Here is a 23,814-nt window from a genome sequence, read left to right as displayed (position 1 = left end):
AATTGCGATCTCGGAGTAATCTGCACATGAGTCAACGGTACGTTACGTTAGCCATGCCATTTAAATAAAAGATCTATCATAAAGAAGAAATAATGAGGATGGATTTCATTGCTTTTGCAGTCTTCAAAAGAAACAGCAGTTACCTTTATTTGAAACTAAAATCTTGGAAAGCCATAACAATTCATTTTTGAGGTACAATATAGCACGTGTATACATAAAAACAATGCTACAACTTGAAACATTTTGACTGGGTATGCTATTCACAACAGTACAATTAATGTTTGATGTACATCAGAGGGAATCAACAGCACTCTAAAACGTCAAGGACACAACTAACCGATGTAATATGTGAGCTGATTCACATCAGAGAAGCAGGAGGATCAAAGAGCCGTCTCTTCGCCTCTTTTTCTGCCCATCTCTCCTAAAATAAACCGCCTCACAGACCCTCGAACATCTCACAGGGCTGATGATTTGAGGCCTGTAGCAGACGAAAATGGAACAAGATTTTTTCCTCTGAACTCCATAATTACAACGCTACTCAGGACCGAGCAGTACGTCGGGGCACACAATTGCACTTGGGAGGGGGATCTAATTAAATGCTCGGAGAAAAAAAAAAAAAAAAAAGAATATAATTACAACTTTTGAGGGCGTACGGAGGACCTCCTTCACGTTTCCCCTATTTGAAATGAAAACTCACCCATGTAAAGCACATCTGCCGTCAGCGCTGGACTCACAACTGCAAACCCACAATCACCCCGACCTCAGGACCCCTCCCTTTTAGGGCAGGACCCAACGTGGTCATTTGCAACAATATGGACCTCCACCTTTGGAGGAGGCAGACAGAACGTTCCTTGTTCCACTCAAAATACATCTACAAAATGAGTCTTGAATGGGGTTTTTGTTTTTTTTGGTAAAAGGTCAAGTGATGGGTTCAATGATGAGCATGTTCCTTTAGGCCTTTTGTAGCAAATTCTTTCATCCATTCACCTCCATTAACATCTTAATTTATCAGCTTTGTGCTCTAGTTGGTGGCAGCAAGAAATCTCACTTATTGACAGAAAAGTCATTTTATCAATACTCAAGTTCCCCGTTTGCGTCACACAAAAACCACAAAATAGCTAATACTTTTCATTTACATATGTACAAGTAGGACGCAGTGTTGATGACTGTTCTTTGAGTAGTTTTAAGGCCAAGGATCAGGTGAGGAAGAGGAACCAGCACAGGTTTGCGCGCTCGGCTTGTGAAATCATTGGTCAGAATGTTAAAATACTTTCTGTAAGATCACTCAGGGTGAAGTCCTGCCACACACACGCAGAACTAAATCACTTCTAGGAAATAGGAAAAATAATTCCTATTCACTTGGGTCGAACTTCCTGACTGATAAAAAATAAAGTACAATAATCACAATGTCCCTGAAAAACGTTTAGATTCAGCATTTTGTTTGGAGTAATCTAAATAGGACTTTGGTTGATTGGGAATAAAAACAGACCTTTAGGAATGTTTTGACCAAGAAAGCTGCCGGCAGTATAAGAAAAAGGTTCATCATCACCCACCCAGCATTTAGCTTATCCAACTGCATCTGGATTTACACGAAGCAGCGGATGCATTTCCAGTCTATGTGTTCAATGACGCGTTGTCAGAGAAGCATGCAATAGCAGATATTCAAGCTTCATTTAAGCAAACCTAGAGTATGAGTCAACATCAAAAACATCGACCAGGAAACTAATTGGAACACACTTTGCTCAAGAGCGATTAAGAAGTTGTGTCAAGATGCAACTTTAGACAACACAAAATACTGAATCAGGAAATCTCGTGGCTGCACACAAACAAATTCGATGCACTGTACAAATTAAATAAAAAAAAAAAAAACTAAATGACAGAAGGCAATGCCCTTTAAGCTGCTTGCTCCTTCTTTATAAACAGCTCTGGGAACTGCACAAAGGAGGGATGTGTGCGTCAGGAGGGGCTTGACCTCCCAAAGCGCGATTCACTTTCGCTGAAATTCTCAATCTTGTTGGTGAGTCTGGAATGTGAGACGGTGCTCATCGGTTGGATGCTCGGGGGTTACAATAGGCTAGGTCCCATGGGAGGGGGCATCCACCGGCAGGGCAACGCTCCAAGCCCCGATCAAATAATATTCCACACCTTCTGGTCCCTCGTCTGTGCTCAGCTGCCCCCCCCCCCCTTCCTCCTCCTCCTCCCTGGAAGTGTCAACCAGGCAGCTCAGATCTTCTTCAGTTTACGGCCAAGTTGGTAGTAGTACGCCAACGTGACCACCAGGAAGAACACCCGACTGAGGAGCAGAAGAATGGCGGCGTTGGGCAGGATGCCAACCTCCATTAAGGTGATGGACGTCACTGAAAGCACAGAATCACATCAAGTACCTAACATTTTAACGGTATCGTTTTTACTACATTGAACAAGTTTTTCTTCTAATCCTCAGGAACAGGCACTTTAGAGGAGGTTAATCTAAGCACAATAACTTGTCCATTAGTACATTGGAAGGGTTATCTGCAACAGTCAGTGAAGTGAATACTTGCGGTAAAAAATGGGACTTTTGGCCTTTCCCAGGGCAGCGCTTCCATACAGAGCCGGTTGGAGGGGGATTAACACAAAGAGGGGATTTTGGGCTGTAACCAGCTTGATTTATGTAACAGACTCCAGCTGACCTTTAGAAGTATCTGTACCACATACAAGAGGAATGTGCCACCCATGACTCACAATGAAATTGTATTAGTAAAAGGCCTCTCCGGTTATAGTATCGACATGAGCAACGGTTATAGTGACTATAGTGATGCAATGTTATGACTGAAACGAGTGAACCTATCCTTTGATACGATGCGAGGCTGTGACTTCTGACTCTATCCACAAGGGGGCAGCACCAACACAAATATGCTCTCAACTCAAAGTGTGACAGCTAGGGACAAAAAAAGAAAAGAAAAAAAAAAGAAGGTAAAATAGTGTATTGAGTAATCAAATCACCAAGAAACTGGACGGCAAAGTAGCAGGCTTCGCTGAGCAGAGTCCACTGGATGACGATCTTCTCTGCCGTGTAGAGACCATTCCAAATAATCAGGGCCAAGCCTGGAAAGGGATGTGATAAAAGAAAGATAAGAAAATTATAGGTGCATTGGCATACAGACAGACATTTAAGAGTCCTGTTTTTGCTGATCTTCCAACCACAGCGTATGAGAATGGTTTATTTGTAGCTGTTTTGCGTAAGTGTAAACTGTGATGCACTGTGATAATTGGCCGTTTGATCATCCGTTGAATGCTCTGACTCATTGACGCCGTGCTCAGTCATGCAAAACACACACACACACACCCTAAAGTTAGGCAATGGAAGTAACAAGGTTGGGCAGAAAGGTGGGAAGGGCGGATCGATGGAGTCCTCTCGCTGTCAGGTTCCATCTGTGTAGCAGATGAGATCCTTGGCTCTCTTCACAACTTCAAATGAAGTAGCCCTCCTTTCGTTGAGAATGAGAGCTGGTTCGTGCGTTTAAGGGTCACTCTCAGGAAACATAGTAATCATCCACAGGGTTATTTTTGATTAGTTCAGACCTTGCTTTCTTCAGATTTATCAAGTTAGTCGTACAATGAGTTAAGAGTGCCGTCTGAGGGTTCCTCTTAGTATTCACACAATCTTGTGGAGGTAGAACACGTTAAATTATATATTTTCTGGTCGTACGTCGTTCCGACACACATTATGTCCTGATTTAGATTAAAGTCACAACCTGGCTACCTAATAATGTTTGTGAAGCATTTGCGCGCATGCTTCTTCATTTCCCGGCTTACTTTCACCTGAAGTTCCTCGCCTCTCTACCACACTCACATTGTGCCTCTCCAGAGAGATTACAAACCCTCTGTCACTGAAGACAGTAGAAAGTGATTTTGAATAAAAACCTTCAGTTTCAAGCCGCGCACCCAGTCGACAACCTATTGATATCGGAGACTCCGCCATATGCAGTTACATAATCTCCATGTTTGTGGTGTCAAAGTTGTGGGATGAGAGAAAACTGGTACGGCCGGCTTCCTTTGAGACATTTGTTTTTAGAGTCAACAGAGTCCAATAGAGCACTTAAGGCCTGATGAGACCGTATGGGCCACAGTTAAGTGTTCACAACAAAGGCCCATGTATGTGGACTGTTGTTGTCGCCGTTTGTGATTTCCATGGACCGATTACCGATCAGGCCAGAGTTTTTTTGATGGATTCTTTTGCTTTTAGCGTTCCAAACCTTTGTGCGGTTTTTGATTGAGATTGAGGACATGATGAATAAACTCGCAGGATTATAGTCATTGTGTGCTAGCAGTCAGCGATCACATAAAAGGACTGTGTGCAGCGGAGCAGTGTACATTATTGTGAGCGGCAATGAATACATCTTAAAAAGAGTGTCAGCATCATTGAAGCACAGTGAATGAACTGACAAATACATTGTCGCGTTACATTCACTGTACCGCAGTAATGCACCAAGATGCATGAATAGGACCGAAGACTTACTGAGCAGCGCTCCTCCATAAAGCCGAACAGAGATGCTAGTTGTGGAGAGCTCCTCCTCGAAAACAACCTCATATAGCTGGTTGGGAAACACTAGGGCCTGTGTAGGAAAAAAAACACAAGCACAATACAACTCTGTCATATCCAAGGCGTTCTGTCCAAAACTGCAGCAGCATTGACAACGTCTCCCTGTCTGCGAGATGGAAATACGGTGTATGACCTCAACACAGAGGACATTGAGCAATTCGGTGCTTTAGTGGCTGAAGCCGTTCTCTCCAGATGAGCCTCACTGATAAGTTGGGAAAGAAGCACTGCTCAGTTTGCAAAACATATCTCATACTTTAACAGGAGGGCCTTTTCTCCTTCAATCGAAGTCTATTAATAGAGACCGTAACCCAATACAGTAAGTAAGTCATTTATTTAAGAAATTAATTATTTAAGATCTAGATAACTTGCATGCTTTCTCAGATTTGAGTATTCGCAAAACGAAAACAGACATCCTTCATTTCAAAATAGCTCATCCTTTCTTGGGTTGGTTTGGAGTCTCCTGTTCTGCTCTGCATTTACAACCGCACAGGACTCCATGTCTGCCCAGATCACAATATATACACCATCATGTCACCCCACCCTAAACAAGATACCATCAAAATGGATTCAAGCAGCACTTACCATCACGGCCATAACTGTGAAAGCCACTGCAGAGATGAGAATCCACACCCTGGGAACAGAGAGCTTCCATGACACACAGCATCCTTTATGTAAGCCCTTCTCAATGTGCATTTGTTTTACAGGATGTTGACCTTTACTGGAAGCAAAAAAGAAAAACATGCACACACGCGGCTCCTTACAGCGTTAACGGAGCTGGTCCGAGCAGTTGAATTCTCACCTCAGTCCGAGGGGCTCCCGCACGGCAAACTTCATCTCATTTCCCAGCATCTGACTGATCTGTGAGCAGACGAGGCAAAAGAAAAAAAAAAGAAGAGGAAATGACTTTCGAGAAGGGAAAAGCAATTATGTCATTTTAACAAATACATGTTACGACCACATGCAACAAAAGCACCACAAAAATCAAAGAGCTCTTCGTTCAGGCGTATTTCACGTTCGCTATGGGATAGAAGCAGGAAGGAGAGCGGCCGACTGTCAATAAGAATCTGATAAGATGCTAATTAAACTACATTTCTTCGCTTCTAAATCACTCCAAGAAGATTGAGGGCGCAGCTTTGTTTATACTCTGGTCGACCTCCACAGATGGCACAATGTAAAGACACGCATGGAGGCGTTTACGCTCCTCGTAGTGCTCTCTGTAACGACACAAGGCGCACAAACTAAATACACTGCGAGGAGACGAGAAGTCAACCAATGTTACTGGCAGACCGCCATCAACAGGGTGCAGAGGAGGAATTGTAATCAAGTGCAGGCTCAAATCCCAGAGCCCTCGCACTCTAAACGCAAGCTGTCATTTCGAGGCGCGCGGTAACCAGCGCCGGCTTCACCCCGGCAACCGTGAACGTGGCTTGAGCGGTCACCACATCGCTCCGTTAAAAATGGATGTCGTCACGCAGTGATATTGAGTTGACACACTGTTGAGATTTCATCAGATGCTAGAGGATTCTGGGATGCTACCCTCTGGCAACTTGCATTTCCAACTCTGGCTTTTATATATTCTCACTGAACCACACATGTGAAGCGTGAAAGGCATAGTCATCTTTTGACTGGTTGCAGCCACCAAGATTGTAGATTTACTTATTTTTTGTGCAACTTTTAGATCAGTCAGACAAAATAAGCAATTTGTAAACACCACATTTATTTTGCCTGGACAGACAGTAACCCACAGATAAAATACAACTGTTTGGCCAACGTTTTATTCTTTTATCAAAAGCAGGGCCTTGGGGACTTATCCCTCCCTTTACATTGGCGCGTTTCCTCCAACATTAAACATCTCCTCCCTCAGAAGCTGCAACACTTCCCTTGTGTTGCAGTGAGCCACTGAAGCTTGAAACCCACCAAAGCAGAGAAGATGAATTACTTTCTGGCTAGCTGTGTTCAGAGGGAACTCGCCATCATTTTAAAGTGGTTTTCCGCTTGATGCTCCTGTGAAACAAAAAGGGTTCACAACATAGACTAGAAAGATCAACTCTAATGTTCAACAGTTTAGCAATTTGGATTTTCTGTGATAGAAATAATAGTGTCTGGCATTGTGAAGGCCCAACAAGTATTGCTGAGCACTGCGTCAGGAACACACAGGTGGTCCACCAGCTGCTGCACTATGTGAGATCATCCTCATGAGTTCAATAGCATTTAACGTCCAAACATGATCGCCATCAATAAAACCTAAAATGTTCACAAGTTCCTTCCAACGTTATTGTTTTGCTCTTATCTTTTGTTGTCCAGGTACGTTCTAATCCCAAATGCAGTGATACTAATGGCCTTGGTAGCTTCGTAGAACCATCATTCTATGTCAAAAATAGAGCTTAAAAATTTAACTTAAAAACTAAAAAAAGCAATCTGTGTTCCTCATTTTTCTTTAAACTTGCTGCTAGTATTGATATCAGAGCCCTTGAAGTTAAACAGAAGCTGAAGCTTCACCCCCCCCCCATTACGTATCCTCCATCCTGCCATTGAGGGTCATGAACGAGGCCCTGCCAGCTGCGATCATGTGACCAGGTGAATCAGCCTTCCTGCGCAGCCGTTTGACGGGAACACAGATATTCACGACTGGCATGAGAAACGCTCAGAAGGGAAATGAGCGTCAACCGGTGGCAAAGAGTCGGCTGGCGGTGCGATACAGCGGAAGGGAGAGGGGAAGCGACAGGAAAAGGAAGAAATGCACAATGCCCTTTGCGGAGATAGAGGCGCTTAATCGCAGCTGCCGTGCCGCGGCCTCGTCGTCCCTCATTCAGCAAACAAAGCGCAACTTATCAGCGGGAAGGCGTGAAAAACATTCAGGCGCAGGAGAGAAAGAAGAATTTCCTTTTCACCAAAACACGTGGTCAGCTGGTGCGGACACATTAAACAGCGGCCACCAATCCGGACGTCTCAGTGCTCCGATAAAAACATTGTGTCGCCTCATCTACGAAGGCTCAGGTTTCAGGCTCTGTTGTTCATCCAGGCCTCGAGCATTAAAGTAGAGTACCAGTGGGTTAAAATGGGACGAAGGGGCAATCATTCTGGGTTCTGGGGACAGTTGCCCCCCCTCACTGCAGTGCAAGTAATAGAAACAGCTTTCTTATCTACAAGCAGTAAAAGAGACAGGAAGAGACGGCCAGCTGACGACAGGGGAACTTCCCTCCTTTGTTTACAGCGATAAAGTTAAACGTTTCCCTTCCAAGGCAGCGCTCGCCATGCAGTTAAACGTCGGATCCAGAGGATCGCTCACTGCAAATCACTCGCGGGAAGGAGAAATTCAACCAGTCACTGCAGCCCATTGAAAAAACAGGGACACCTATCCAGCTACTGCTGGATCACCTTTCAATCAATACAACCTGCGTCTGACCAGGGTGACCCGCTCAAACGAATTTACTGCCATGGAGGTTTTTCTCCACCAGTAAGTAAGAGGTGAAAGTGATCCAAGTGGCAGATGCCCGGGTTAGCCACCTTGCTAAAACATTGAGAGAGAAAAACGCTAAGCTTCGGAGGAGACGTCGTCGCCCCCCCCTCCTCTTTCTATGAGGCACCACCGTATGCTTGCTCCCTACTGGGACGCGCCTGATTAATGTTTCAGTGAGGAACAGTCAGCTCTGCCTATGGTCGTTTAAAGGCTATCTGATTAAAAATAAATAAGTCTGTGAATCTTGTGAAATGGAACAAGACATTACGGGGAGTCTGCAACTGTGCAGACTGATGTGCCCGAACACAGAAACAGAACAGCTTTAAAGTCTCATTGCATGAACCGGCATTTGTGCCTTCAGGGTTTGGGTGTGCACCGTCTATACGAGGCAGGAATAGAATACACGATATGCAAAAAAGGGCAGCGAGAGCCTCTCGGGAGCCAGTCACATCTCAGTGGAGCTGCGGGAGCTCGTGGGATTACGTGATCTAGATCCTCTGAGGCATAAACAGCAAATGCACGAGGGGACTGATGAGAAAATTAGCAGCATATTGTGGCTTTTAAAAAAGCAATCCATAGCTCTGCTCAGGGTTAATGAATGCCTGTGGTTGAGTGGCTTTTGTCAGGACACCGATGTGATCAATGGGACTGATTGAACACCAATCCACTGGCTATCTGCATCTGCTGTCACTGCACATATTAGATAAAAATGACATGAATACAAAATCATGCGACTCAATCAGACCTTTGAGCGGTGCACTTCACCGTCATCATCCTCGCCGCCGACGCCAAGGATCTTGCGGCTCTTCAGGCGGCTGATCAGGTCTGTCTGACTGTGCTTCTTCATCAGAGGAGCGTGAGGTTTAGATGCCATGGCGCACACACCTGACAAAAGAGATGGAAAGAGAGGTGCACAGTTGTTCAGGAGGCAAGGGCGGCAGAATTGTTAGATTACGAAAATGTATACACTTTTTTTATACAGAAACATAAATTTCTGAGCTTTTCCCTCCGAAATACCGCTCACTCTGGAAAAGACATGTCTCCACAGCAAGGCGGGAAGAAATATCTACCAGTGTACAAATAATCTCCTTGAGGACTTGACTTACGCAACACAATGACATAACATGAGTGAAGCAATCACAGGCCACCCATAAAACCTTCCTCTTAAAGTCAGACTGGAGGCAGGAGCCAGACATCCTACATCTGCCAGGAAGCCATCAGACGTAGGGAGGGGGGCGGCTCAAAGAGCCAATGGATCACTGCACAGGTAATTGCTGTGCACACAAACACAGGTAAATGCAGCTTGACTGTCTGTGCCACAGTTTCCATATTGGCCATCGTTATGCTATATAGAACAATGAATGTTTCACTTGTTTTTTTACTCAATTTAATTTTCCTTGAATTGTCAGTTTCCAGCTTTAAGCTCTCAGCAAAACTTCTTTTTATCCCCACATGCTGCTTTGATTAAAAAAATAAAAAAAAAATGCAACACTGCTGCACAGCTGGCCACCTTTGTTAGATTTGAAGTAGTAACAAATACTTTTTAAAATTATAACAAAATTGCGACTTGCGCAGTCTCAATCGCTTTTAGTTGAAGACATTTGAGCCTTTTGATTCGTTAATGGATCCAGCCCATTACCAAGCACTTCAGTGAACCGAACAGTAAATGCTGAACATTAACATGCGTTTATTTTTCTGCCTTTGTTGGCTGCACACTGTGACAGCGGGATCCGCTGCAGTGCTTCTATTGATCCGCGTTAATGAAGCGCACCTGTGGATTCAACGGGGACGAGCGGTGGTCCAATAGAGATAATCAGCGACTCGGCAGTACAAGCATGTAGCGTAGCCTCCTCCGTGGTTCAAGAGGAGGTAAAAAAAAGAAGAATTATTGAACTAGTTGGTCAAGTGAGTGGACACCAGCGTGAACAGAGATCATTGGCCCCAGGAAAGGAGACACACACACACACACACACACACACACACACACACAGAATATAAAACAAAGTGCTCCGTTTCCCACCAGTTAAAAACACGTCGTCCCAGTTAGAGGCACATAAGCGTAACAGCTACACACTAAAAGCTCTCCAAAACAAATTACAGGAGATATATTGCATTTCATTGATGGCTCAGTCAGCGCTATGGATTTTAAATATAATGTTGTTTCTGAGGCGGTACAGTTTTAATAGATGCTCAATTGGAACGCCACACCAGTGAGTTGATCCGCATTACATTGCAGATGCGTTGCATGCATTGCCTGGGACGGCCAGCAGAAAGGGCACTCCTCTGAGCACATTTGTCTCTGCTATACATACAGCAACATTTAACCATATCCCCAGTGTTGGCAGGTCAGTGAGGGGTTACACAGCATGTGTTTTTAAAACCTTCTACTTCGACTCCCACACATTGCACGAGGTGCCAAGCTTTCCCCTTTCTCCAACTATCAGCAAGAAAAAGCCCCACATTACAGTTCAAAGAAGAAATTAGAAAGGGAAACTTTGGTACTCATACAGGCACTTAATTCTCACAGCTGTTGATGGGCTGAATAACTTTACAGGGGAAAGAAAACCAATGGCACTCTTTTCTAAACAAGTTACCCAATTTGACAGAAATAGTAGTCATTAGACATTGCCTATGCATCTACACAAAGATAAAATGATGTTCAACCCTACATTCTACCTTCCTTTCCTTCCTCATTACATGCATGAAAAAGCAACCACCTCCGGAGAAGTTAACAGGTTAATCACCCTCCCTGCTTTCGTCAACACATAACGAGGCTTAGTTGACAGTAAGAAAAATGATCTCGCTGTAAATTATGTAAAACAGCAACAGCATTCTGGCCTCCTAAATCTGCATTTTCCACCAAAATCTGTGATAAAGCACAAAAAAAGGACACGGCACTCTGCATGCAATGGCACATCACACATTTCTCCGCACATAACATCCCATCGCATGTCTTTCCATTTAACATCTCCTTACCAGGGCTTCTCCACTTGCCAATAATGCTGACGGTTGCCTAGCAACTGATGTAGCAATCACTTCGTAATTATTAAAAGCATCTTTACAATTGAAACTACTTTTTAAGACTAGGTGTCTGCTGTCGTTTTCCTTGCAGATTGAAGTTGTATTTTACAGTCATTTAAGTTTCTTTGATTTCTGTTCAGCTGGAGAGAACACATGGTTTCCTAATGAATAAAACACTGCATAAATGCATAAAACACTTTAAAAGTAAAAAACTGGCTGGTAATGTATATACACTCCCACCATAAGAACGGCAACGTACATATTTGCAAATCAAACCACATCTCGTCTGGAAAACGCTACGACTTGCGTAAAACAATTCGTTATTGATAGAGCGGATCAAAGTGAATTAGTGAGAGCGCACCGGAGACAGCAGGGCCTCCATGTTCAAGCTCCCCAGTTTACAATGTCAACATTCATCGAGGTGTTGTACAGATGGTTTGCAGAGGAACAGGAGCTCGATACACAGTGGCGGTATGGTTTATTTTAAAATAGTTCAGGTAGCAAGTAGAAAATAAATGAAACATCCATACACAGAAACCCCAAGAGGCGGTTTTCCCACCTATGAGACTTGCATGGCGCGGATTCCTGTTCTTCAGGGTGATTGTGCATGTACGGAATATCAATGCATTTATTTCTTAAATGGAGACACACGGAGGGGAAATCGCCTCAAAGAAGAGGATTTTAAAATGAATTTGTGTGTGTGTGTGTGTGTGTGAGAGAAGAGAACAGCTTAGTCCACCTGAACAATGAATCATAACCTGAGACCACAGTACAATGAGAAAAAACAACAACAATATTCTTTGTGACAAAACATGTGGGGTTGAAGAGGAAAGCCAATAAACACGGCAGGAAGCTCGCCAAGATCTCTGGTAAGTGACAAGAAAGACAATTTGAAAAAAGAGAATATAACGGTATCAAATCAACAAAAGCAGTGTGGGTGTGGCGGAGTAACTGAACAAATGTGTTACTCAAAATAAGACGGCAGACTCTGCAGCTAGCACAACTCGTCTACTCTATAATTAAACACAAGACACAGTTGCCCACAGTTCTTATTTCACACCAAGTTTTTGGGGATATCTAGCAGCAATATGAACTGCCAGAGGAGTATAACGCACAAAACAACACTTCTCCACAACAGACGCTTGAAACAAGCGCGTGCTCCATGAACAGCCTGCCCTTTGGGGCAGCGCCTAACCACGCCGACCCGAGTGATGCATTACCTGGAGCGGTTGGTCTTAATCATATGGATTCATCCGGGAGCCCGAGGGATCCTGGAGCTTCAGCATAGGATCCCGTTAAGCCGACGACAGGACGATCCAGTCCCCCGACGGCGTAACATCAAGCAGATTCCGGATGTCAAAAAGAGTGACTTGTTTGTGTCGTCCTCCTGCTGATGCAGAACAAGCCTCCCCGACTGCTGGCGAGGCGCGAGTTGCAAGACCAGAGCGCTTTTTCAGAAGCATTCAGCCACTTAATGTGGCACAAATGCCCACGGCAACATTTCCTCTTTCCACTTATCCAGAGAAATCTCTGCATCTACAAAGCATCGTTGGTACGGACATTCCGGGTACGCTGCACAAAGCTGGCTCAGACCATCCTTTTCATTTAGTAACGCTGTGAAAATCGTCATTCCAGGTCAACGTAACCTTTCACGTCTCACTACGCGACCCGTCACTCCCAATGCGTCCAGGAAATGCTTAAAGAGACGTTTTTTTTGGTCTTTTTCTACGTCGTGCAGAGCCACAACGAGAACAGCGGGACAAACTGGCATCTTTTAGCTCGACGTGGTGTCGGGCATCCCTGTTGGCCCCCGCTTGTATAAAAAGTTAAACTTTATTTTAACGTTTCTAACATGAGGCTGACCTTTCTGATGTGGTGGAAATCAGAAATGAGGTTCAGCGAAGGAGCAGAGAAAATGGAACAACGCAAAGAGAGGCGCTCACGACAGCTTCCGATAAACAAAAAAAAAAAAAAAAAAGAAGGACAAAAAGGTGGAGGCAATGAATTCCTACTCGGAGTCTGAACAGGCCACCGATGCAAACCGCCCCCCCCCATCCAACTCATGAGATCTGTGCTCGCACTCAGAACTCAGCCAGCACCACCAATGGATTATTGTGCCACGGCCAACAGATTAATGCCCTTTAAACACCTCGGGACGGCCACCATGGAATGAACTTGTACTAATGAATCCTGGGATTTGGGAGTTTCCCCTCCTAATATTCTGTTATTACGCCGCGGCAAACTGAGGCAAATTACCCTCTCGTTGACAGAGTTACTCCAACGTGATTAAGCAAGAGAGTTCCTCCGCTGTTTTTTGAAGATCTTTTGGGAGTCATAATAACGTACAAAGCAGAGAATCGCATTAGTCACTGCAGGATGTTAACACTACAGGTTTAGGGGGGAAAACCCTGTTTTGGCAATTCAACAGAATTAGAGATCCTCAGAAAGTGATATAGCACCCATAAATTTGCATTCATGGACAACAATTTCAAGCATTGAGCTCTGCTGTGGGGATGGTAGATAATGCCAGAGTTCAAATTACAGCAGTCCCGCTGAGCTGCAGTGGCCTTTCTTTGTGTGCACTACAAGGATTCCTTCATGAATCAATTACTATAAATCAAAAGGACTCAGACAAGTGTCTGGATTGAGCATCGTCAAAATGGATTACAAACTTTCTGAAATTATTATTGTGATCACATTTACATCTCCTGAAAAGAAATATTAACAATAGACAAAGCCAGGTTCACACCTCTGGTTTCCATTTAGCATCACTCAATGAATCAGAAAATACCGTTCGTAGACCAAACAAATCCAGAAAATAAAAAAAGAAGTTCTAAATAAATTGAAACAAACGACTTAAACAAAAGCCTTCAGAATCAATGTGAATGAAACTGGAAAGGTTGCTATAAAGGAGATTTCATTTAAAGTATGATGTAAAAATATCCATAGATTTTGTTAGACTCTTGAGATTAGATTATATAATGAATATGGAAACTCAATTAAAAAAAAAAAAAAAAAAAAAAAGGCCAACATGAAAATCATCCCTTATGGAAAAACCCAACGATCACTGGCAGTGATCGTTGGGTTTTCTTTCCATCTATGGTCATTTCGACACGGCAGGCTCACCGCCAAACACACGCAAGAGCAGCAACGAGGAGCTGAGGTAAAGCAGAGCCGACACTTGCACACACTGGGAAGGCGCAGGGGGGGGGGTGTATCTCTTCGAAAGGAGCAGAACCCATCAGAGCTCATCGCAAATCCATTGCAACAATAAGAGAGGACGAGAATGAGGTCTCTCATTCCGATGTGCACGCCGACAAAAAGGCTTGAAGTGCGCTGTACCGCACTGGTACATGTCAAACAGTAATCATGGCTACGCATGTAATTACAGTGTAGTGACTAACAATTTGGGTTATTGTGGCTTCCTCCGCAGTGGCATATTACTGCACATGGAATATCATTTTAGGGCACGCTGTAAATATTAGGTTTATAAAGCAGAGGAATTTGTTATAAAACAATAGTTGTATACAAGTGTATGATCATACTAGAAGCTGTGGTGTGTTGTATTTATTCAGAGAGATGCTATAAAGTTGAAATAAATTAATTCGGTGGGGAAAAAAAAAAAAAAAAAATGTATATAGAACCTCCCTGCCAGTAGAACACATTGCAATTCAACAGCATAAAGCGCCACCTCGCGAAAGATCGTACAAGGGATCCGACTCAGTTTGAAGTTAGAACATATTAACAGAAGTCGAGTCACAGGCATGAGGAAACAGCATACGTCAAACACTTGTTGTTCCAGGCAAAGCATAATTAAGTGACCATTGAGACAGGCTTTAATGGTGCAGAAGAAAGGCTTATTAGTGGAGTAGAAACTTTGTGCACCCAATTATTTTCCCATCAGTGCTAATGGCATCTTACAGGAGATGATTAAGCACTATTCAAGGGTCCCCATGAACGCACACAACCCATCAGAGTAAAACATTTGGTTCTACTACACTTTGCAGAATAAGGCTAATTATACTTTATTGAACAGTGTGGGGGAACAAATCTGACTTATTACTTCCTGAAAAACAAATTTTGCATTAGCGTACAACAGAATAATTGTGGTTACAGGGTTGTTTTGGATGTACAACACGAGTAGCTGCTTAATAAGTAGATTGCAACGGGTAATGACATTTTGAAAAGGGTAATGACATTTGGAATTCACAGCAGTGTTTCCCATGAATGCATCAAACAGCACAGCTGCTAAATGGAAATATCCCCAAACAGAATAAACATGCTTCAGCAGTGGGTTATTGGTCGTTCAGAAGAAGTTAGCAGATTGGATCAAATTCATGGGGAGATTTCCCTAAGTAGGGTTTGCCAGTTGAGTGCTGAACTAAACATTAGGGGCATCAATTAATCTTCAATTTATTTTAATGATACTATTCACATGGATTCAACACACGTTTCTGCACATCTTCATCACGCATCTCACAGAAATGTTAGTATAATTACACTGTGTTTAATTTTAGAATATGTGTGTCATTTCTGGCCAGTGTTGCCGGACCACATTTCTTCCACAATGAGATCCTTGTAAATCTTTGTGCACGAAGCTCGACGTCCAAAACTTGGATTTGGTAAACTGGTTAGTGTGGAAGGGAAAGGCAGATGATGTCATGAGGAATCAGATTAGCTGGATAATGGTCTGGTATTTTATCAGCTGTGTGTGAAAAATGAGTTATCGGATGTTTGTAGGTGGTTTACTTCATGTATTCCATCGTGAGACAGCAGCAGGTAAACGGGTGTGATGGGGAATTATGAGATGCAGAGTAGAAGGACAAGAGTAAGATGGAGGCAAGAAGTCTCATTTAAAATCGACATAACTTCACATCTACAACTGTACAAGTGCGTCTAAAGCTCTTTTCATGCTAAACACACAACGGCGGCGCATTGTCCTTTTTTTATAATTTGACACAAATCCAAAAAGGGCACAGCTGCTGGAAAAAAAAGGTCCTTGAGGAAACACTGCCAAGCAGCTGCTAGATTAGTCTATAAATTGTCGGGAAAAATGGTTACTTGTCAGTTTCATAAAAAAAAAAATTTTTTTTTTTTTTTAAAAGGCACTGCACACTTGGCTTCATGTGGGTACATTTATTTTGAAGGATTAAAGAGAATTGCACAATTGGTCGAGGTCTTCTGATCTTAAAATCTGGGTTTGATGTACGTCGATACGAAAACCACTAGTTTATATATATATATATATATATATAAATACATTAGTATTAAAAATGCAAGCAGTCATGTTAGTGCTCCTTTTCAACTGTATGCCAGCTTTTTTACTTTCCTGTCTTTATTCTTCTGCCTCGCCAATCTTGTCGACCGTTTTGCTGAAGAACTCAAGATTCAATGTGATTTTCTGCATTTATTAAAAGTAGAGCAGACATATTTTCGGCGTTCTTTGGGAAAGCCACAGTAGGCAATTACTTTACTCTCCCTGTCACTGATTGAATGTTAAATCAAAAGACAGCTTTCTCCTGGAGCATCCTGCCCAACAGCATCAGAGGGGAAATGCTTTCTCTTAATGAATAGACAAGCTGCAGTAATTAAACACATAAGAGATGCATCTTTTTCCATTACGTCCTACCCAGGAAAACCGTCTAGAGTCTTTCACAATAAACTTTTCAACGGATTATTGATTCCAGACGTGTCCCAATAAGACTATCTCAGGCCTCCCCACTCCTTCTCCCGCGGCTCGTCTTCCACGATGAAAGCTCTCTGGTTGCTAGGCAGCCCCGCTGGATGACGAGGACTACTCCCAACTGCGTCACTTTAAGATTTCTTCACGTGGAAGTTATTTCTAGGCAAAAGGTCAAAGAGAGAAACACCCTACATGATATCAGTATTAATGCCATGTAGTAAGATGTCAATTTCATTAAGTATTTGCTTTTTACTAATGTTCTCCCCATGACATGAGAGAGCTCGTCATGCACCGCGGATCATACGCTCATTATTCCGGGGATGATAGTGGTACGCACACGTTTACACAGCAATAGGCACACCATTACACTTCTACTGGCTATAAAGTGCAAATGAGCAAACAGGAGGGTTCCCACGGTAACAGTAATGGTTACGTTTTAAGAAATCGGGCCAGAAATATATCCCCTTCCATTTCTCTCTCATCTTTTATCCAAACACCATGCTGCTTGATGGTTAAGCAATTCAAAACAACTTCTTCCTGAAGTCATTTAAAAGTTGTTTGTTCCAAGAGCAACTTGGGTGACGTTGACCTTTCATTTGCTGGTTGACCAGTGTGACAAATCGCCTCGTTCTACAGCTCCCACTGCAAGAGCGACGAATACAGACATGAAAAACAAGAAACGGGACAATGATTACCAGGGAAGCGCTACCTCGGTCAGGCTTTCCAAGCAGCTTAGTTATTAATGGATTGGGCAACTTACCTATCTGTGACATTATAAAGTACAATACAAACGTTAAATAGCCTAAGAAACAACGGTGTAGAATAGAGAGCAGGAGCCTGGGAGAAAAAAAAAAAAAAGAAGCTTTTCAGCCTGCGTGTGTCATCTCAGCTGGTGCAGCAGGTGTGCCGCTGCTTTGTGATCTACTTCTTACATCAGTTTCTCACGTGTCTTATTCTATCAGAGAGAACTCTCTTTAACGTGTAGACATCGCTGATGATAGAGATTTACGAGAGACCGCCATTGTTTCGGGGCGAACTCGCCTCTGACGCAACGACAGAAGCACTTGAAATCGATTCCCCCTCATCAGTAAGCAGAGCGTCTTCCGCAAACAGTGCAACGCACACGCATGCAGCCGCACCAACACACGCACGTAGCCATCTTGTTACCATTCAGACGATTGGCGTGTCCATCACTCTCCCACACGGCAGACAGAGCAAATAATAAAAAGGTTCTCCGGGACAGAAAATCCATACTTTGAACATCGCACGGCAGTCTCCGAACGTTTAACCTTCTTCGCGTCTGCGGAAAATGCAAAGCACTCATTATTTCAATTGCAATGGAACGGCATGCCATTCAACGTCGGCCTGTGCACAGCAGAAGTGGTCTGGAGATTGTTGTTGGGCGGCAGGGCATTGTGCAAAACATATCAGGTTTCAACAAAAGGTCCAGCCATTTCTATTGAGACGTCGTTAGGTCTCAGGGAAATGTTGCGTCCTTGTTCACGAGGTGGAATGTGGCCTGCAGCGCACCCGGAGTAGTAAACACGGCCCACTTATCCAGTAGCCAGACAGGTCTGATTAAAGTCGCAGTTTGTCAGTCTCAGTTTGTTTTATGCAGGGATATCGCATTTTTACTCTTAAAAAAGAAAAAACAACAGATTGATGCAAAACCGCAGGATACCAGAAGAAACCGGTCAGACAACTTGTCACTCCAATTGGGGGCTGAATCAGCTCAGCAGCGCACAAGAAGCAAAACAACAAAAAGGCGTTTCTGAATAATGGGTTTATGTACTTGATGTTTGCTCTGATATAAAAATAAAAAAACAGGTCTTATCAACCACAGGGCCATTACTGCAAAGTTCGGTCACACTCAATTCTACCTTATCTTCACATATGCCAACGTCGCCTCTTGGTGAATGTGGAAACACCCACACTGGTTGCTAATCAGGGTTCTACCGAGCACCGCAAATGCCACGAGGGCACGGCTGCGTTCACAGAGAAACAAATAAGGGAATCAACCCTTGCTAGTGGCATAAGCCTGGAAAGGATGGCCGATCTAGATTAAAGAAGTAAACATCTAAAAGCTTGGATTTGTGTCTACGGCCCGATTAACAGTTACAGGGATACTGCTGTGGAGGATTGGCAACAGAGTTGTTTAGGCATATGGCCAGATTTGGTAAAAAGACCAGTTGATTCTAAACTAACGCTGAACAATAACTGAACAGCAAGCGCTCTACAGGTAGGAACAACACATCCTGTGCAACGATGCTAAAGTTTTGCTGCAGAACGTTGAACAGAATGTTGGGCCAAGTGACTACAAGCTGCTGCTGAATGCATTAGTCAACAATATGTGTCAATTTACACCAACTTCTGGTTTTGCTCTTTGCTTATTTCCCTGCATGCATTCCTCAGAACACCTGAAAACCAGATTACCCGTTTGATTTGACAGAAAACCAATTAGCAACAATCTTGATAATCCGTTCATCATTACGTCGTTTTTTTTTTTTTTCAAGCAGTAATGGCAGCATCCTCTGGCTTTAACATTCTCAGCCCGTGCTCGCAAATTGCTTCTTTTAGCCAACTAAACAGTCCAACAGGGACGTACAATCAATGCGATTATGTCTGCTTAGGCTCTGGTGCAAGACATTTAACTGCATGCTGACATTTTGAAGTCCAAATGACTAATCGAATAAACAACCAAAAGGTGAAATGAGTTCTACATTACTCAAATATCACATTTGTTATGTTATCATTACCAAAGTGATTAGGGCTCTATTACAGTCCGTTATGACAGTTTAGTGAAGAAACCTCTGGCATGTTCAATGCTTGGTATTGCAGTGAACTACTACCACGCAAACAGTGAGTGCAGTAGGAGCCAAAAGGTTCAGCGATAAACTGCTGCTGTCATCAGTGAGTGGATAACAGGACTGAATGCCCATAAGTTAACAAGAGGAATATACCCTGAACGTGTTTATTTCTAAGGAGAGAAAAAGAAAAAGTTCACAACTCTACAATTTATAGTTTGTGAAATCCATCGTTGCATAAAAATATTTGAGAGTAAAATGATTGCTTCTTTTACAAAATATAGTTGTGCTTTGTTCTTTGTGCATTGGGGTGGCTTTGCGGGGTGGGGGGGGTTACCGGAACCTATGGAAAGATAACGTCGCCGCCTCAACTCTCCACGTCAGTATTCAGTCCTTACAGTGCACGGCGGCCGGGAGGTCATCTAAGCAGACACACTGCACCAGGCCTGAGAATTGTAGACGTGATGTACGAGCGACGCTGAGGAGAACTGAAAAGGTGACTTGTGTGCAAATGTTAAAAAGGGGAAATGTGAAATCATATTACATTTTTTTTTGCCCGCACGCCCACGCAGAGCCAAATACGATTACAATGCTCCCCTGTGAGCGTGAATACATACTGGCTTCAAACAACCAGTCCACACAGCGTAGCTCTCTGGACAGCTGACCAGCACATTCCTCATTTCAGCCACAGGCCATCCGACTGATAAACTATCACAAATCAGTTAAATAAAAACTATTACTTACTGAAAACGGATTCTAGTAGCTGGGGACTTTCCTCCTTGATGCTAGGCACAAATGATGATGTTGGTGCTGCTTCCCAATGTCCCCCAGAGGCCTCTAAAAAGTTCCTGTTAAGTGAAAATAGTGGCATGTTTTAATAACTGAAAAGAATCTTTTCTGTAAAATAACTAAAACCAAAAAAAGCCACAGCAATATTTTGAGCCAACAAAAGAGGACGCAAGCAGGTCAAACAAAAGGTGGCGCCACGCTGTATTACAATATGAAGTGAGGCGCTCATCAAAAGATAATGCATCCAAAATGAGATTTTGCCGGGTTTATGCAGACCGCTCCTGGGGGAAATTACTTGCCAAATATACACAGAAATAGTCCAGTGTTTTGACACCACTCCACTGAATTGCTTTCCTGTCTTCACCAGATGTAATCAATGACTTGAGCAGCCAATCATTGAAATCTGCAAAGCAACATATGGTCTCCTTAGCTTCTCTAATCTTGTCCACTGGAATACAACACATCTGCTGGGGTCTCGTTGTAAAAGCCTATTGCAAACCCACCGCCGCAACAGGACTATAGGAAAATAAAAGAAGATGCCAGGAAGAAAGCCATCACAACATGCAGAAATGCAAAATATAGCTCCAACCATTTTGCGGAGGCAAATCTGTTTAAATCTAGTGACAAATATCAAAAAGTCCCTACAAGACATCCTTGAGCATAAAAAGAAAATCTTTCAAGTATCAGTGAATAAAATCATGAGATAAAAGATCCTTCACGGCCACTGTTAAGAGATTAGACGAAGTAGCACGAAGGGATTTCTATGTGAGGACAAAGGCCTCGGGCGGTGTGAATTCTACCCTCGCACTGTCAGCGGCATACAACAAAATAAAAATACGTGAATAATACTCACAAGTTTGTTGTAGAATTGGGAGTGCATTATGAATACAAACGTTAATGAATCATTCAGGAGTTTAAAAAAAATGGGGGGGGGGGGGGCACCATCTGCTTTGATACGCAGCGTGCCAACAGTGTGTGCAGGACCTGTGGGACTGTAGGGCTGTGCTGTGTGATGCTGCCGCTTCAGAGCCCCTTCATTCAAATCTACAATGACACACACACACAACAATCTGCAGAAGCTACTGCTAAAGTCTCTAAGGACATCTTCAGCTTCACAGCTCCATTGAGACCAGATCAACTCTATTCAGTTCGGTGTTGTGCACAAGGAGGCTTCGAAAAAAACGCAATTGCAAAAAAAAAAAAAAAAAAAAAGCTCACTTCAGCAGGTTTTTTTGTGAGTTAGGGTTAATATGGAACGGCCATTTCCAACAACAGATACTCTGCAGTGGATCCGTGCCCTCGGATGGGCCGGTCGCGTCAAATATTTCCATTGGCGAGACCGTTGCAAGGCAGCGTGTGCCACCATTAGGTAACACAGCGACCCGTGCCGCCCTTCAGCCTGGAGAGAAATGCTCGCAGCTAGGTGACCATATCCTGCAGTCACAGGGAGGAAAACAGTCTGGAAAGGTCACCGCCAGACCAGACCTGACCTACTTACCAGAGCCACTCAGGCGTTCAGACGGTAGGGTTCAACTAACAATGAAAATATATCAATATAGATTTTATTCATTTTCAAAGAGGCTGAAAACTCACTGAACAGATGAGGATGCCTCGTTTCATCGGTCCGGTTTCCTCACACAGTCAGAACCGCCCCCACCTGCCCACAGAGCCTCAACGCCATGTTGATTCCTAATTGCAAGGCAATTTGCAAAAGAAATGGTGCAACTGCTGCCATGTGAATAAGGCTCGATCCACAAAAGGGACCAAATCAGATACTTAAAAAGGCCTCGTGCTGGGGAGAGGGGGTAAAAATAGCTCTCATCCGTCTCCTGCAACATCAGTATTTTTATCCCCACTTTGCGATAGAAGGAATGTAAATTGGCCCGAGCCCGCCTAATGCAGCAGTGTCGTTTTGAAGGAAAAACATTTATAAAAACAAAAAAAAATTCAGTAGAACTGTTAAACTGACATTTCAGTAATCCAGTGAATCATAGCAGGAACCCTGCAGATTGCTCAACTGTAGGATACAAGTCGTCGTCGTCAACAGTGACAAAACACTGCGAACAACACACCAAGATCCTGAGCTGAGGAGCGTTTGAGACGACTCTCACACGTGACCCACCTCTCCTAGGAAAGAGCAGCAGATCATTGCCTGAGCTGTCAGCCTCCTCTCATCACTGCACCAAAGCTCAATTGCAGCTTCAGAGGAAACAACCTCCCATCACATTTATGTGAACATTACTGATCGCAACTGTGGAGGTCTACTCCATTTCTTAAATCCATACATTAAATATTTTCTTTTTTTTTTTTAAATATGGAATCATCAGGTGCGGCACTAATTAGGTAATTATTCAACCACGTTAAACTATTCCCTTAAACGATAGAAACTACACATGTATTGATGAAATAAAGTAAGATCCACTCGGCTGGGTCATCTGGAATATTTCCTCATCGATGTTAACCTCGTACTGCTGAAATAACTTCACGGTCACAGGGTGAAGCGGCTCAGCCGTTAATACGGTTACACATAAACCTTTTATTAAGAAATCAAGGGGCTTAAATTTGAAACGGACTTTTAACTTTAAAATGACATGGAAGGGAAATAATGTCATGTTGTTTTCCCTCGCTGCTCAGAGCCGTCCAGCACGCTCAACTTCGCCTCTCCAGCTTTTCTAACCCTTTCACACAAACTAGCCAGCGTTAATATTACAAAGACATTTGATTCCATCCAAATAAATCTTCAAAAAAAAGCAACACACACAAAAACGAAAAAGCGACATGACTTATTTGAGTAGAAAACACACACACAACTCGAAGCGCGTTTAAAGTAAAATAAAATGCGCTCCTTGTCGAAGACCACGGTAGACGCGTGTCACTTACAGCGGGTCGTGGGGTGGTCTTCAGGTTTTCAGGTCTTCGGGCTGTAACGTTGGCAGGTTACCGGAGAGATTGTGAACCCGCGTGGACCGAGAGGCGTCGCAGCGGTGCGCTCCGTGCTTTCACAGACCCCGGAGCAACGGACACATTTAAGGGAGCTGCGCATTACCGTAACACCGCGCGCTCTCCCCGAGGCGCACTTTGCATGGTGGGTACCGTAAAACCCGTGAAAAAAAAACTATTAAAAACTACCCTGTTAGTCGTGGACAAGTTGCAGTATCAGAAACCCTGTTACAACTAAAAGTAGTGCACCCGGAATCCTACTAAAGTAGTAGTGGCTATTATTGTCATGAAATATGATTTGTAGTACAAAAAGGCTGATTGTAAATAATGTATAAAATATCACTGGATTATTAAAGCATCGATGTAGATTACGTCACTCTAATGTTGCAAAAAGTGGGATAATTCTTTATGTTCAGATGGGTCTCTAAATAGTCCATAAAAATACATTATGCTTGCATTCTTATGTCGTAATAATAATCTGAATATTCAAAATGATGTGTCACCAGTTCAATATTTGCCTCTAGATTGGAACTCA

At 43.3% G+C, this 23,814-nt stretch overlaps 1 protein-coding gene across 3 annotated transcripts; it reads right to left on the bottom strand.

The window, feature by feature from the left end:
* Nucleotides 1-112: 112 nt before the first annotated feature.
* tp53i11b (tumor protein p53 inducible protein 11b) lies at nucleotides 113-23,412 on the bottom strand. 3 transcript variants are annotated; one of them, XM_040162695.2, is made up of 8 exons: nucleotides 23,220-23,412; nucleotides 20,295-20,398; nucleotides 8,788-8,927; nucleotides 5,382-5,440; nucleotides 5,165-5,213; nucleotides 4,499-4,595; nucleotides 2,983-3,084; nucleotides 113-2,357 (listed from the first exon to the last, which is right to left on the bottom strand). In XM_040162695.2, the coding sequence occupies exons 3-8, from the start codon at nucleotides 8,914-8,916 to the stop codon at nucleotides 2,224-2,226; spliced, it is 570 nt and encodes a 189-aa protein (XP_040018629.1). In that variant the 5' UTR covers nucleotides 8,917-8,927; nucleotides 20,295-20,398; nucleotides 23,220-23,412; the 3' UTR covers nucleotides 113-2,223. The 3 variants fall into 3 exon arrangements, with proteins under 3 accessions (XP_040018629.1, XP_040018630.1, XP_040018631.1); XM_040162696.2 differs by lacking the exon at nucleotides 20,295-20,398 and having other exon boundaries at nucleotides 23,220-23,411; XM_040162697.2 differs by lacking the exons at nucleotides 20,295-20,398; nucleotides 23,220-23,412 and adding an exon at nucleotides 12,284-12,736.
* Nucleotides 23,413-23,814: the final 402 nt, after the last annotated feature.

The sequence above is a fragment of the Gasterosteus aculeatus genome, chromosome X (genome assembly GCF_964276395.1).
Source record: "Gasterosteus aculeatus chromosome X, fGasAcu3.hap1.1, whole genome shotgun sequence".
Lineage (NCBI taxonomy): Eukaryota > Metazoa > Chordata > Actinopteri > Perciformes > Gasterosteidae > Gasterosteus > Gasterosteus aculeatus.
This window is presented reverse-complemented; position numbering and strand designations above follow the sequence as displayed.